Source organism: Phycodurus eques, chromosome 23 (assembly GCF_024500275.1).
Source record: "Phycodurus eques isolate BA_2022a chromosome 23, UOR_Pequ_1.1, whole genome shotgun sequence".
NCBI classification, from domain to species: Eukaryota; Metazoa; Chordata; class Actinopteri; order Syngnathiformes; family Syngnathidae; genus Phycodurus; species Phycodurus eques.
Genome location: NC_084547.1, coordinates 2,862,643 through 2,880,090, shown reverse-complemented (window position 1 = coordinate 2,880,090; position 17,448 = coordinate 2,862,643). Strand labels below are relative to the sequence as shown.

The window sequence follows — 17,448 nt, the reverse complement described above, 5'->3', positions numbered from 1 at the left end:
AGGATGCCGTGTTGTCCGCAAAGGCTCAGCGAGCACAAAATGAGTCCTCCGCAAGCTATCAGCTTGTTTGTTATTGTTGTGGAAATGCTGATTGATTCAGTGGAGCTTGGGTGCGGGCCATTAGGAAGAAGTGACTGCTTGAATGCAAAAAGAGGCTTCCTTGACATGTGACGTGGTCGCTTAGCCCAAAGAAAGGCAATGGAAACGCACGCACACCTTTGGCCACTGTTCATGAGCAGACGCACTAAAGTCACTTGTGGAAGCATTCGAATTCGACCAAATGTTGAGATTCGCTATGAAAAAGGGACAACTCAAAACGCTCGCATCTGAAATCATCTTTCACATTGAAATGAATACGAATGATCAAGCCTCCCTCCAAAATAATAATTTAAAAAGAAATTGTATGTTTTTTGTTTTTTTTTTTAATAAGGAAAAATATTGTACTGTACTTTTTTTTTTTTTTAAATAGAATGTACTGAATCAAATAGTAGGTGTGTCATGAGTTAATGCTGCAATCCAATTCATTGTGCTGCTCCTTCTGGTGTGCCCGCCTTAGCCACCAGGAGGCAGTATAATACAGTCATAGACACAAACGAAGAAGACTGTTGGGAATATATGAATACAATTTCAAGGATTCAAAATATTCTAATTTACTGTAGGATGTAAACGTAGATCAGAACGGCCCACTACCGCCGATTTCCACAAATGCAACAATGGCTCCTTCAGCAGCGCATCGACACAAGTCGTCTCCATGTCCTCTTCTTCGTCTGTCTGCATCCTGGCCTCAGCCATCACAGCATCGTGTACTTCAAAAAGGCCGACGATGACACTCAGGCGTCAGGAGAGCAACGGGTCTGAGTGATGTCGGCGTGCCTGCAGGCGTGTTTGTGTGCCGAGGTGGCCGAGTGGGAACGCGAACGAGGATGAGGGGGGCCGCGGGGATGAAGAGCTGGCCTCTACGGTCTCGAAGGGATCGGCATCGCAAAGACGCCGGTCCACCTTCAGCATCTGTGTCAAACTCAAGACCCGCGGGCTGAATCCATCCATCAGCGGGAGAACACATAATAATTCCCTTGTCTGCATCTTTCATTTCCTTAACTTCAAACATTTCTGCCTCAAAGCTTCACCAGGCCAGGCCCCGCCTTTTAAAGCCACAGGCACACTCAAAAGTCACCGACACCACAATAGAGAACGTGAAGAGGGCGACCCCAATTGGATAGAAATAATACCGTCATCATTAATTCATCTAATCTCATACGTTCACCAATGAAGACACACAAAGGCTCGCACAATTTAGAGACCTCCAAAATGCTTTGAAACAATAGCGAAACCCAAGGACATTAGCATGGACGCAGCTTGGACCCTTCTGTTACCATGACAACCGCATCCTTCAATTCCAAGTGTGTGTGTGTGTGTGTGTGTGTGTGCGCGCGTGTGTAATGCAAGTCCAGAGGCCTATAAAACCTCTGAAAGATGAAGGGGCGACGGCTTCTGACATCCCATTTAAAGGCAAACACACAGACGCATGCACACATTTGATAAATAGCTTATCATAAAAATATCTTTCACTTCAAAAGTGAACGCACTCTGCTTCATTTCCACTTGGAATCTCACAAGTTGTGCTTTAAGACCACCTCCAGGTTGGCCTGACGCTACTTCGTGCAGGGGCGACGGCAAATTCGATGTTTCTGGTGGCCTGTGATTGCACGACAGGCAAATGTATCAATTTATATGCACACGCGCACGCGCGCGCACACACGCACACACGCAAGAAGAAACCAGAAGAGAAAGATCAATTTTCCAGTTGTAGATTTTGCCTTTTTATCACTGGCTCCCTTCCCGTCACACTTGCACATGCTTTCTCGCCGCCGCATTGAGGGAAAACTGGAGCGATGGCAGAGGCTAGCTGTGAGTAGACATTCTGTTCATGTGGGATACTTTTTATCCTTATTCACGCTGCAAAAACTGAGAAAAAAAACAAAAAAACGGGGAAAAGTAATGAAACGAGGACGACATTACGAGATTTACGCAACATGGTCTGCCAGTAGAACAAGAGAATCAGATTTAAAACATGTAAACATAGATACTGATGTCTTGAAACTAGTGTGTTTATACCACCTACACCTACTTTATAGAATTGTGGTATTTCTTATTTGAAGAAGTAGTTATAATACCTTATTAACATTGTTAAGGGGAAAAAAAGCAGTGAAATGTTCTGACAAAAATTGCCTGGTATGACAAAATATCTTGATCGACAAAAGTAAATAAATATATAAACAAACAGGCATATCTGGCCTTGATTTGAGATATTCAATCTTGGTTTAGTTTTTGCAGTGGACACTTGCAGTCAAACAAACGCCATAATCTAAATTCACCTGAGTGAGAGATTAAAATATTTTATTTTGACGGCAAGCAACGCAGCAGCTGGAGTACCACAGGGATCAACTTGCAATCCATTGTTTTTTGTAATTCACATGATACCTTTAACGCTCAATGCACAATCTTACAGCACACACACTGCACTTAGGATCACAAATAAAGTTAGGAATGGTGTGAATTGTCCTGTGTAAACCCATTACAAAACATTAAGTTACACTGATGCATTTATGCATACAGGACTGTATATGCAAATGAGCCGCACACCCAAATGGCTTTTAACTAGACCCTCTCGCCTCCAGAGGAAATGATCAGTCGGTATTTCCTGCTTCTCGTCAATACAATTGTTCTTTTTGCGGGCACACACACACACACACACACACACACACACACACACACACACGTGCTAATCGCTTGTGTTCATCAATCAATCTTCATCCCTCATTTGCATTCAGTGACGAAGGGCGAGAGGAATGCGTGTCTCTTCATTCAGTTCGACAGTCAGACTTGCTCACATATACTTCCTGCGCTCACGCTGGAGCATTGGGCTGCTTCTCAGCCTTGACAAATGCACTCGGCAGCGGCAAGATATTCATCACGTTGAGGCCCCCGGTGGATCTAAATATGTCTTAAAGATAGCAGTCACTGTTCGTTTTATCTCCAACTGCTCGAGGAAAGAATCTGACACGTTGGTCAGGCACGCAGCGACCGTGAGGCCCCCCGTTTATATATGGACACGGTCCAGACCCACCCGGAAGTGGTGAAAATCTGTGATATAGGGAGAGCCCCCCTCAGACAACACATGAACACACTTAAACTTATCAAAAGACATTTTTCTAACGTGTTCCTTAGCGCCTGTTGTCACGTGCTTGCTCACACACTTCTCAACAATGAACAGACGACTCCGGTCTCATCAATTATGCGGATTCATCCCGGTTTGACATCCATCAAGCATTCAACTCGACAGATTAACAAAGAGTTCTTCTCTTAGTCGAGGCATCGGAAAATTACACGCGAGTTTAAGTCTCCCCTGCAGGGTGAGCCATCACAAGTTGTCTATTGATCCACATGATGGATGCGGGTCAACCAGATCTATTTATGCCCCAGTGGACCTCCTGCGTGTCACAGGAGGACAGCAATAATACAATTTAGGGATCAATGCTAGGTCAACGATGATATGTCGTAATCTGCACATTGAATTATAATCTCAGCATTGAGCAATGGACGGATGGAGAGATAATGTAATATGTCTCCTGTAACATCGTTGTTAAAGAGAACATATTATGATGCGACGTGAGTCCTGTTGGTCGTCCTTGACTTTGCCCGTCTTCACCTCCGAACGCCAGCTTGTGTGATGCATACGTATGACAGCCTTTCATCGATCAGCCGTCAGCGCCATATTGCTGCTCGCGCCGCAGCCTCGGGCTTTATTTGCCCTCGGACAGAAAGTTTCATGTATTGGTCCAATTTTGTCACATCGGTTGCAGGCCGATCACAATCGCGCGGTCTCCGCTTTGAATCCACTTTTTATCGGAAACACATTGACGCATTCATTTAAGATGAAGAAGAGTCATCCAAATGTAATGACTTTGAGAAAGTCATTGAAATACTGAGAACCTGTGATTGTAACCAACAACATTCCCAAAAGTCACCTTCCCAACACCGATTACAGTTTTGTTTCCTACCTTCTTCTTGTTGGTCGGGCAGATGGAGAAGCTGCTCACCACAATGGTGGTCCCCGGCATCAGGTTGAGTTTTGTGTAGGTGGTGCCGTAGTCGGTGGACCTGAAACGTGAGTAAACATCTGCTGTTACGAGGCGCAGGTGCAGGGCATAAAATGATTGTCATTGTTCGAAACGATGACGACAAAGCCGACAAGCCCTTTGTTCGTCGTATTACTCAAGCAGCTGACACAATCGTGCTGGCAGCCCAACGTTGGCGAGTGCCCCAATCTGCCAGCAACAAATGAGGATTACCATGGATTACTTTAAACTGAGGTATCAATAGGAAAATGTCAGCGTCGTTCTATTTTGCACGGCAATCCAACGCCCGCAGGCCAGAGGATGCGGCGGAGTTAAACGGAGCCCGTGGGCTACATCCCGGAAGGAGAGGCCTTGAAGAAAGCAAATGACGAGCTAGCACATCAGAGTCATGAGGGAGGAGATGATTTGACTCCTTCGCACGACGAGACATCCCCGACAACTCAATCAAATGCTTACGTACGCCGCGTCGACATTCCCAAAGGGAGAGCTCTTTTCGCCTCTTTTAGTCAATCGCCGGAAGGCCATTTTAGCCATTAAGAAGCCTGAACAAAGTCATTTCCGTCTATAAGACATCATAATCAAGGGAAATAAGGAGAAGAAAGAAAAATAAAAGCTAAACTTGACCACGTGAGGGTTGCAAAGGAGGGTGGATTTAGTGGGTGATTGAAAAATTATTCGTCACTTCTAAGAAGAGTAATGAGGGGGCATCCAATGACAAAAACAAAATAATGACGCTGTGCTGGTTATCTCCACCTTGCGAGGGTTTCTTTTTCGGCAATGCCGCTCCATGGGCAATCGCAAAGAAAATACTGTTGGCGACTGAACCAGTCAGCCGCGCCCACCTCTGCCCAGTCAGTCACAGCCAGTGTGTTGCAAAGCATTCCGTGACCTGGCCCCAAATCCCTTCCCAATCTTCAAAAACTCTTCATCTGGACTTTGAAGTTCCCTACTCTGTCGATGGATGTCGACGTTAACTGCATGGCTGCTCACCCGTTTGTCGCTGGACTTGTCACAGTCGACGTTAAAAGTCCATTTAGTACATTTCCGATGATTCCTGTGGTTCGGTGTACTGCGCTTGAGTTCCGTGTACAGAATATATACACGACATACGCATCAACATTTAACAGTCTTTCTTGATAGCGGCAACTGTAGTTTTTTGTTGTGAAAGGCCGTGCGATTATAACTTGGCCTAACGGCTGCGCTGTTGCAACGCGAGTGAACTGTTGACGAGCGTGCGCGGCTGACTTCACGATTTCAATTCAGCGTGTCCTTTCAAATTGCTTGTCATGCAAAATTAATGTGTGCTAGTGAGGTACAAATGCACCCACGCGATTGCCATTTCTCCACTGTTTTTGTCATCGTTCCGTTCGGGAATGTGTCTTCAAGAGCGTTAAAAGGACGAGAATCAAGCCCGAGGATACAACGAGCGAGCAGCTGAAAGCAAAACTGCATGAAAAACAAAGAAAAAAAAGCTGTTGCACGCTCGTGAGTGTGCACGCGCGAGTTCGCGAGACGCCGTGGGCCAAAGCACCTTTTTTTTTCTCTCCTCGTCTTCTCTCCGACTCGAGAAATCGCGAGAAATACGAATGCGCTTCGGGCAGGACGACTGGCGGCGATTCCGAGTGTAATGTCCTCGTACGGAACGTCAATGTCGCCCGCGCGAGAGCGAACAGACGGCGGCCCAAAAAAAAAAAAAACCACAAGTGGCGTCCTGTCAGTGGGAATCAAGCGTCAAGTTTGATAAACTTGTACTCCCGTACCTCCACTTTCCAGATTAACTTGTTCCGTGACCAAGCTCGGAACTCTATTTCCTCGCGTTACATCAATTTTGAAATGAAATTGAAATTGTGGCTCGTCCCAAATGATTGTTCACTCAGCGTACCGGCGGGATTCCCAAAAGCATTTGTGCCAGCTAGCGTTAGTCCAGTTTACACGACAACGCTCCTCACATTTCTCATTGAGCGAGTGACGAAGTCGCAGCTCAGGAGGGCTTATGACCCACTGCACCAGAAGTAATTGCTCAGGCTAAAATAAAATAAAATGAAACATAAAAAACTGGATGCCGAGGCAGGGGTCCTCCATTCGAGTTCAAGTGATGGATTGGCCTCGCGACAACTCTGCACTCGAAGAAATACGCTCACAGGCGCCGCGCCACAGTCAATCTGTCCTCGCCGCAGACATGAATGAAGCGAGCGACGAAACGGCGCACGTTCATCTTTCGCTCCGCAGTTCACGCCAAACATTTGGCGCGTTTGCGTCCGCTTTGGAGGTGCGAATCTGGACTCGGCGTTGGCGTGCGCGAAGTCGCCCACGGCGAGACAAAAAAAAAAAAAAAAGGAGCAACCGAACTTGGCCGTCGGTTTCCCCGAGCGAGCAGATGACGTCGCGGTTGGGGGTTGTTTGGCGGTGACGTAGAAGCACCACCACCGGCACGGACGCATGGAGAACAGCTCAGAAAATTGCACATGCTAAACGGTCGTCACATAACTCGACTCGAGTCAAGTTATGCTTGAGACGATGAAGGAACCTTTCTTCCGATGACATGATTGAGAAGCCGCCTTTAAAATACCCCCCCCCCCCCAAAACGATCATTTATGCTGGGCGTGGCTACAATAGACTTGTTTTCACAGCCAATACAACCTCCATTGTTGTTTACGCAGTGTCTCCACCCATTTTTGCAATTGGGCTCAAGCAAATTTTCAGAACGGGATTAATATGCACGTGCCGATCCATCACAGCAATTTGACCCGTGCGCCGCAAAAAGCGACGCCTGTCAGCTACCTCGTACGCCCACATGCGCCTGTGGGTCAAAGGTCAGGCCTCACTGGAACGCATCGGCAGGGATTCTCGCACCGCAAAGCAATTTGAAGACTCATCAGGAAACACTGGCTGCTGCTTGTCTGACTGAGACAACGGTTGAGGACAATCAAATTGCTTAATCCTTTACATTCACTCTAACCACGTTATTATTACATGGGTTTATGAAGTACAATATTATATTTTCCTTTTTTTTTTTGAGGGGGGGGGCGGTGAGGCCGCAACAGATTAATGGCATTTCCATTTATTTTAAATTGGGAAAGATGATTTGAGATCTTGTGGCATCATTGTGCTGGTGAACTACTGTCTGTTGAAGTGAGCTGAGGAGCTTCATGAAGTGCTTTGGCTTGGTCAACTTATGCTCAGAAGAGGTTTGGTGGGGGGGGAAATGCTTGTAATTTGACACCTTAGGCAAAGTCAGTATAGGTCTAGTACAGGAGCGTACTTGCAAATGGAAAATTCAAATTAGGCCCGACGGGGTGACTGATCTTGTTCAACCATTCCCATCAATAAGCCCGTAAACTAATTAGCTTTGCAGCTTTATTTAGGCCAAGTGTTCCGCGTGTGTGCGTGTGTCCTCTGTCGGGGGGGGGGGGGGGGAAACACACATTTATTCTATCTGCGTGGTTATCATTCACTCATTGTAATGGGGAAATCAAGGCAAATACAGCTCTGCGTATTTGGACAAATATATTGGGCTTTAATTTGCCGCTGCACGTGTGAAATGATCCCGACTGAATCTGCACGGAAACCTATGACACGACGACGTTAACGCCACATCCTCCACCGCGGCCCGACACGCCAACTCGATTTGCGAAACGACCTCTCGTCCGACCGCGTGGTCGACACGTTCGTGCCGTCATTAACCCGCCTCCCGGCCCGGTCGGCGGGATGCAAATGAGCCAATTAACCGCTGTTGTCGCGGAAACGGACAGCCAGTGTCCCACCTGCGTCGAGGAAGACGTGCACGTGGAACAGCAACAAACACAAAGTCGGGAATGAGCAAGTCATGAGACAGAGCTCTCAATTGAATCAAGGGTTTGAGCCTTTTTATTTTTATTTTTTGGATCCTTCATATTCTATCTTTGAACATACTTGGAACAATTCTCGATTATGGCCGACGCAAAAAGCCAGTTTGGCTTTGCGCAGTCGGGGTGTCGAGCTTCTATCCGAAAACATCAGGCAAAGAGGATTACGCAAATCCCCGCTGAAATCCTAAAGACGACGCAAATTGGACCCAAGTGTCCCAAAAGGGTCGTGTTCGTATAATGCAACCGGGTCGTCGTTGTCATGTAAAAAAAAGCTTCCTGTCGCTGCGGTGGTGATTAAGGGCTTGCATTAAGCTTGATGTTTGCGCGATGGAGGACCACTGGTGGAAAAGCAAATGCCGATCGGTCAAATTGACGAGGATATACTACGTGCAACGTGTCATTTATAAAGTGCCATCCTTTATGTCAGTTTAGTCAAGGGGGAGGCGTGCAGAGGGGATAAGGGCGGGAGGGGGGGGGGCTGTGTGTTGCCAGGAAATGAGACAAGAGTGATGCAGCAGCCACAAGCAGATGAAGTGCCGAGTTAACAAAAAAAGGTTGAGTGCCGTCATGGAATTGTAGTAACGGGATGAATTATGATAATACCTCCCGTAGAAAACATTCTTTGATATTGACTGCAGCATTGAAGCTGGGCGACTGTCGCACATCATTTTGTGCTTTATTACCCTGCCAACGACAAGCATGACGACGCTAACAAAGTTTATTTTCTGTTAGAATGGGGGGGGGGGGGGGAAACAAAACAAAACAAAACAGTACCGAGTTATCTTTTATAATCTGAGGTGGGTCAAATTTTCTACAAACACTCGAGTGCATTGACGTGACAGACAAGTGGTGACTTACAACAGCTGAATGCTGAGTTACATTTTTAATCGTTTTGTTTTTATTTGTTTTCGATGCCCGCGTGCTATTTTAAAATTCACGTGAAAAAATGTCCGTGGTGCAAAAAAAAGTTTAGGGATCGCTGTACTGTGCTGGCAAAAATATCAATGACGCCATCAATTCATCGACTTTGAGCCGACTTTCATCCTATTCGCGTCAACGATAAAAAAAAAAAAAAAATATATATATATATATATATATATATATATATATATATCTCGCCTTGTTCACCCATGTCTACCAGACTGAATGTAAAAATGGGACATTTGGCCTTCACGTTAAAATATCCTTATGTGTTTTTTTTTTTTTTTTTGGGGTGGGGGGGGGCAGCATCTGGTAGTCTTGGTGACGTCAACAGCAAAGCATTTAACTCAAAGAAGAGCGCAGAAGAAGACGGGTGTGGAGGAAGCCGAGGCAGCCAGTCTCTGTGGGATATGCATTCCGTGCATGCGTGTGCGTGCGTGCGTGCGTGCGTGTGAGGACATTTTGATGAGCGGCCAGGCACAGTGTGTACGTTCCATGAAGACTGAGCTCCGAGTCGCCTTTCAACCTTCAGCCTCGGGCGACAACGAAATCGCACAACTGTAGCCAGTGTGTGTGCGAGTGCACACGTGTGTGCGTGTGTGTGTGACACACATATGTACCCCGGGAAGGGTCAGCCGCTTGAAAAACAGCGACACTTTCTCTTGATTCCCCCCCCCCCTGCTCTTACTTTCCATTTCTTTCTGCCAAGCTGAGGATTTTGAGCTTTCTAACATCATTTAGAACCACATCCATCCTTCCTCCTCTTCTTCCTCCCCTAAAATCTTTTCACAGTGCATAAATGGGACAACTGCAAGGGGGGGAAATGTACTGTTAAGGCTTCTTTGATTGAAAGCATCAGTCACTACACGTTGTGGCTGCAGCCTTTCAGTCAAATACGTCATCCTCAGTAGAGATGCTGATTCTTTAATGCATTTATGAGTGAACTTGGCCGGAACACGTTTTTTTTTTTCTCTGACCGACCAATCAGAGGTGGGGGAGGGGGGGGGGGGGAAACGCCGACGGTTTTGTGTCGGATTTAAAATGTGATTGGATGGAGTTGGTTTCGTAAGACTTTGGGGCAGATTAGATTGCCGTGACGACACAAAAAAACAAAAAAACAAAAAAGGGTGCAATCTGATTGCCGCGGCTAAGAGAAACGCAATGAAATGAAGGGATTTATTTTAGATTTTGAATTCAAATATTTGATGGTTGTCTTTTCTTCACCAATCGACCATTTGCTTATTATGATTATTATTGTTATTTTTTCTGTCCGGTGGTGAGTCTGCGGAGGACTCTTAACAATTAAAGCATCAATAGATGACTTCCAGGGAGAATTGCATTTGCAGCTAATGGGAGGCTGAAGCTTTGAAGCCCCCCCAATCTAAGTAGCATCATCAGATGCATTTGCTCGCTGGGAAAGTACATTTAAAAAAAAAAAAAAAAAAAAAAAGCACATTTTAGCCAGTGTCGGTCATGAACCCTGTCTGCTCTGTTTTTTGAAATTAAGTCTCCTCTATTGTACCTACAAAGTCAGGCTCCGCATCGGAGCATCTGCGAGGGATTAGACGGAAGGGAGAATTAATATTCCATGAGAACGTACGCACAAGATTCTCACTGTGAAGTGGTACTGCGGGGATGTTTTGCTCCTTTTTTTTTTTTTTTGGAGTCACTCAAAGGCGCGAAAAGTGGTTTTGGCAGCCCGACTCGACCCCCTTTCCACGCTGCCACGTTATCGGCACGAACAGATGCCATCGCTGGCCGCCCGGGGCCCCGTCTCGCCACCGTGCGAGACGCATCGGGATGTTTTGTTTTTTTTTACTGCTCAGAAGGGCCCGGGCGACCTTTTTACGACACCTGAGCTGACCTCAGAAAGATCTACAGCCGCCAGACATAACACGAGGTCACCCCACAACAGATGGGACGGCGGTAAATGTTTTGGCCTACCTCCACAGAGAGCTCTCCAGCACCTTGGTGGAGTCGGCGTGGTAGTACTTGGTCAGAATGAGAATGACCTGCAAGAGGAGAGGGAACACAGCACTTTAGTTGGCGAGCATTTGCATTTCAAAGCTCTCTCGAAATCTGCTTTTCTCCTTCCGTGTGGGCTCGGCCATCAGTTTAATATGCTTTTTTTTTTTTTTTTTCATATGAAATCTTGGTTCCACGCACACTCCGTGAAGAAATAAGTTGCCCGATTACTCCATTAATCGATGGGATAATCGGTAAAATGATAGATGCTACCTGCAGCCCTGATATATTTTAAGATCGGGAGTTACTTTGAATCATCTTTGCATTTCTTTTTTGTTTTTTTTTATGACCAAGACACGCCGCTCCACGGCACGAGGCGACCCCCGTGCAAGTTGACCCGGTCAGACTGCTCCTTCCGAGTGCTCCCGTTTGTGACAGCGATGGGATTTGCACTGTCATGTTGTCGAGAGTGGCAGATAGCACATCGCGCCAAGAGGTTTGACGGGATGTGTCGATGCAGCGGCAGAAGGGCGGGGTGGGGTTGGGGCGCTTTCTGCTGCTTACGCAGGCTGAATATGTCCCATGACTTCTCATGATGTGTACCGTACGTCCTGCCTTTTCTTGTTTATTCCAATGTGTTGGCTACAATGTCAAACGCAGCACGTGCAGCCCGGTCACGCTCCAAAAGAGAAAAGCACGTCCTTTTCTTTGGTCGCTTCACTGAAGACGACATCCTGTCGTGTTTCCAACGACATTTTAGTCCACAGTTAGGGTCGGATGAAAGCCGGTGGACCGAGAGAATGAGCGCTGATCCGTTTCCACGACCCAAACTAGCATCGAAGTGCGTCCCGAGTCAGAATGTCTTCACACTTGAAGACTGCATGAATCCACAAACAGCAACCTGGCCGCTCAAGATCATTGAAGTCAAGCGCACGTGCTGCTTTTTTTTGTTTTTTTGTACCACATCTCAAAAACCTTCTTTGCTAAGTTGAATTGGATGGACTACAGTCTACGTTCCAGGTGCATTTATTGCTTCCTGCATTCATTCTCAACTTTTTTGGTTTGTTATTTTGTTAGGATTGGGCACAATTGAATTCACTTTTGTGAAACTTTGTCCAGGAAGGACAAAAGGAAAAGTAATGGAGTTCTGCTCAATTGTAACAGCGTGACCGCAACATCCTCCGCTGCGGCTTTTTTGTTGGTACGCCACTAAAGAGAATGAGTCCAGTGACTTTTACTAGGGGGGAGGTCAACAGGACGGTCAAGACCTCTGAGTGACTCCTTGCGGGACGCACAAGACAGTCCATTGAGAGTCAAGATCACGGCCGGGCGATGACAATATGCCGGCTGTCCCGGGGGACATTGCCGTCGCTTGTGTGCGATTGTGCATTGACGAGAACACAGAGGGGAGCAAACCAATGAAAGGATGGAAGCTGCTGGTGCTGGGCTCCCGGACGAAGAATGCGGTCATTCATTTAAGGAGAAGAAAAAGGAAAAAAAAAAAAAAAACAGACCACACAAACACTTAATCACGGTCTGGAAGCAAAGAGGTCAAGACATTTCTGGAAATGAAGAAATTGTGCACAATAACATTTCAGGCCATTCTTCGTCTTCATTTATTTCTACTCCCACTTGAAGTAAAAATTAAACAAAAAAGAATTATACTGAGTCTATTGAAACAAACCCCGTAGCTTAATGCTAACAAATGATGCTATAGACAGGCTAATAAATAGCACTGGTATCGCTGTGTTATAACCCTTTAAGCAATAGATTTCGAACACAAATGGCGAAGCAACATATGTAGACACACAATACGACAATACTCACAAGCATATAGTGTATTTGTTATCCTCTGTGAAGAATGACTGATATTACTGCGGCTTACTGGGATCAGTTGCGAGCGTCTCCATGACCTGTATATCCATATGTCCGTACTATCGTATGTATTATATTGCCCTCGGGTGGACAAGGCGCGCACATTAGAAGGAGCAGCACAAACTCCATTGAAGTGGAGTTTGTGCTGCTCATTTTATTTCATCGTGTCAACACTATGTTTTTATGAGGTACAATCTCACAGAGCGCTGTTGAAGTTTTTACGCGCGGTGCAGGAACGTATTCACGGCATTTGCATCCATTTCCACGGGGGGGAAGATGATTTGCGATGCGAGCGTGGTTGCGGACCAAATTCAACAAACAAATAAAGAAAATGGGTGGGTGGATTGATTGCCGGGTGAGCGTGGCTCTTTTCCTGATGCTCCAGCTAACGATTCCCAGCGTTCGCACACACAAACAAAAGCACCATCTCGCCAAAAAGAAATGGCTCCACTGGTGCAAATATTGCCAATTACCTCCATTCAGTGGCTAGGGCGGCATAGTGTCAATGCGGCGCACGCTCTTTATTTCAATGGCGGCCGCTGACCCGCACGCTCGTTACCGTTTGAACGGCGCTGTGAGATCGCCGCCATTCATTAAAGGGTTCATCAGGCAGAGAGGCTGCTCGGGTAATTACACGCACCTGTGCTTCTGCTGGCCTCCACAAACCTCCGGTGGCGGCACAGCGGCCGGACAGCGGAGCGGCACCGCCGTACGCTCGCTTGTTCTCTTTTGCAACAGTGCCTTTGTTTTGTTCTCCTTCGGAGATTTATTAGATACATTTTTCCAATTTATTGACTACAAGTTGCATTCTGCTGTTAAACATAAAACAAAGAGACATCTTGCGCACTTAAAAAAAAAAAACAACAACTTTCCCTTAAGAATGCCCCAGCTAGCTTAATGCTAGCATATAATGGGAAACACTGTTGATGGGCTAGAGATTAGCATCGCTAATCGCTGTGTTATCACGCTTAAAATATAGATATTTGAATACAAATGGTGGCGCAAAACATGTAGACAAACAATATCACTATGCTCACAGGCATATATTCTTTATCCTCTGCGAAAAATTATGAATATTATCGTAGCTTATTGAGTCACTGAGACGAGCGGTGACTCTTCTTTGTCTGTATTATACCGCCCCCTGGTGGCCAAGGCGGGCACACCAGAAGGAGTTAGGAGCCTTTTCCTATACATAACACAAACATTATTGATGTTTTTTGGGAGGCTGGAGCGGACTAATGGCCTTTTCATTCATTTCAACGGGGAAAGATGATTTGAGATGCGAGTGTTTTGAATTAGGAATGCGGTCACGGAACAAATTAAACTCGTACTTCAAGGAAGTACTGTATAGGAGTATGTAAAGGGGGAAAAAAACAGTATTATAAAGTGTAAATATTGTAGGTAATGTAGTATTGGAAGTGTGCCATTAAGGGGTGTGGTCTAATGAGTGACATCAGGGGTTGGAGTGACTCCTTGAGAGTGTTCTCATTTTGCATTTGTTCAATAAACTGTTGATAGTGCATCGGCGACTGTGGCTCTCCTTGCCCACATGCCAGGGCATCACATAACATTCATTGTACATCAAAGTCACGCTGCAGTTTAATATTTGTTCTTCTCCACCAATCGAGCATCCGACGACACAAGATAGCGGTCTCACATCAGAACGAGCGCCGGATACTAGTGCGCATGCATCCTGCACTTATTCCGCATAATTGCAGGGTGCATCCGCATCAGGCTATCTTTAGACGGCCCAAAAGCGTATCATCAACGCTCGGAAAAAGTGCAGTCTCAAAGACGGGAGGGGGGGACAAAAAAAAAAAAAAAAACACTTCTGCATGCAAATACTTGTATCTTTGTGCGGAGGGCCGCAAGGATCCCGTGGAGACAGACGCATCTGCTCTCCAACAACTAGTTGCGCTGACAAGTTCTGAGCCAACCGAGCTGCTTCGATGTGCACTAATCTACCGGCGCCAGTCGGAGGCCTTCGGGGGACCTGGCGGAGATACGGCGGGAGATAAAGACGGCGACGGTGCGAGAGTTGCGGAACAAAAAGACAAAGGAAGAGCTGGAGGCGCCAACCCGGGCTGGGACGCGGCGGCGTCAAGCGGCCAGGGAGCGAGCAAGAACCAGTGACGGAGGATGGAGGTGCGAAGGCGTTAATGGGGTGGGCGATCGATGGCGCGCAGGGGCTGGGCCTCCTGCCACTCCCGATCGGTTTATTGATCCCCCGCGGCTTACGGAGGACAAGACTTCCAGCGGGCTTCTAACACAACTTCATCCAGCGCCAAGTCCTCCGTCTTGCTTTTCAAGGGAAAGACGTCACTATTGAGCGCTCAGGCAGACAAACGTGGCTTAGATCGGACCATCAGGTCTGTACAAAGATTACAATGTGGCATCCATACAGGACTATCATTGGATTTTGCACCTAGAAAATGGAGTATTCTTTTATTCTTTATTCTTCTATGAAACCATTCATAGAATAACTTGAATAATGCGATTACAAAAAGGTTGACGGAAAATCTCGAAACTTCGCAGGGATCAGGTCTTCCACACAGACTAACGTGGCATCCCTCTGTGAAAAAAAGCACCAAAACTATGTTTTCCCTGTGAAAGGTTAGTCCCAGTTCCCTTGTTGTAATTGTCCAGCGGTGTACGCAACCGTATGCAACCTTGTTATTTTGGTTTTCTTGTCGTCCACACACACGGAATTCGCTAACGTCTTTGCCCCTACTAGCTCAGCGTCACTGTCGCCACGCTGCTCAAAAGGGGCGTGTCCTTCCTATGGTCGTACCTATGGTCAAAACGTATCGTAATGCCCCTGCAAGCGCTTCACTAGACCAAAGAAACACTTAATAGGCACGTTCATACACTCGCTTCCACGTCACACAAGTGATGGCCAGTCGCTCACCAAGCAGACTGGCTAACGGTTAGCCAGTTAACAGACCGCCACTAACTTGAGCCAACAAGAGCTAACTTTGCACTCTCATTCGCTGACTCCCACCTCACTCAATTACACAATTACTCGATGCATCAACGGGATCATTGGTTGAATCCTCGGTTCAAAAATATTTGAGAATTGCAAAGTAATCGTGTTGGATGAAGCGGTACCATCCAAAATCTTACTGTATGTTGTTTTGTTCAGTTTATTGGACAATTCCTTCGTAGACAAAGAATTCCGTCCTTGCTCGGGCTCCATTCCAATTTCCCACAGTGGACACAGCTGGTGGACAGAGCCGAACAGCTGTTGCCACGGCATTATCATAATCCCCATCCTCTGCATTCCGTCTATGCTCCCACATTTTCCCATCATCGCCCCCTGGGCATTTTGTTTTTTTTTTGCTGTCGTTGTCGCTGGCTCATAAATAACCAGCTGGTAAATTCCGCGATTCCTATATCGCGCTGCAACATTGACGACAAAAACAAACTTGGATTTTTTTTTTTTTCCTGCGACAATTGTGTCAGCAGGAGTTGAAGATGACTTGGCTAAGCGGCGCGGCGCGTATTAAGTGTTGAATTAAAGCACGGTGGGAATACTCTCGGGCTACAATTTTGGCAAATGCATTCGAGGAGCTGTTCTAATTACCCAAACGTAGATACATTATTTAGCCGCGTTCCTTACACGTAGAAGGCATTCCCGTCCTCAACCACTTGGGTTCAAAGTCCGTTCATCCTCTATCTGTTTGGGTTTGTTCGAGCCAAGATCACCCTAATCGTTTTCTGTGGACTAGCAATTATTGTAATAATCGATTCATCTGTCCATTATTATGATCATTATTATTATTTTAGATGAATCAATGAATAGGATTTTTAAAACACTTCCATCCCTTTATTCAAAAACAGTACATTATTTCAAATTGACAGTTCAAAAATCACACAAACATAAATTGAGTATAATTCAGTTCCTGGTTTGGGCCAAAACATCTGTCAGAAAATGGGCAAAAATGTTGATGAAAAATGTTTTCCAAAGTAAAAGATGTTTGCAAATGTCTTATTTTCCGAATCAGATTGCAGATAATCAGTCAGCTTGGTTTCCATAATACAACATTATTATTAACATTTACTGCTGTATTATCATCATAAATATAATTTTTAATATTTACTGTCGAGAGGCTAAAATTCTGAGGGTTTGGACAATTTTAAGTTAAACAAGGTCTCTTAACTGATTATCAAAAATTAATCCTCGCACCTCTTGTGTGGATGCAGGATTTGAAAACTTGATGATCTTTATTTGTGCACTACCACCCCCCACAGGACTGGAGTAGAATAGCACACATACGATACTGCAGCGCCGCAACATCGCAGATTTTATAAATATATGTATATATACACGCTTACGCACAGATACTCAGGGGCGAGGGGCAAGTTCACAACAACACAAGACATGCAGTATTTTTCTATACATTTCATGCTTGGATTTTCATAAACGTTTACGATGAATAAAAAAAAAAAAAAAAAAAGACTTTATCGATGGCAAAGCCGTTAGAGCAAGCTGCTTGTTATTGGCACCCTTGCAGAGACGTGCTCGCGTCCAGCGAAATGGAACGGCGCCATTAGCTCGCCAATGCATAGTGCGCAGTGCCGAGAAATGTAGGCGTGTAAATACATGAGGCCAAAGCAAATGGAGCATCAACGTGCCTCATTTACTTTTTGGCTGTGATGCTTCATTACATCAAGCGAAAACGCTGGGAAGATTGCCAAAA

General features: G+C 45.8%; 1 protein-coding gene across 1 annotated transcript in view; it reads right to left on the bottom strand.

Annotated features, from left to right (window-relative positions):
- Window positions 1–17,448, bottom strand: part of sorcs2 (sortilin-related VPS10 domain containing receptor 2) — a 60,643-nt gene that overhangs the window by 19,487 nt on the left and 23,708 nt on the right. Inside the window, 2 exon segments of the mRNA XM_061669308.1 lie at window positions 4,062–4,161; window positions 10,853–10,920. Of these exon segments, the coding sequence (XP_061525292.1) occupies window positions 4,062–4,161; window positions 10,853–10,920 (168 nt within the window).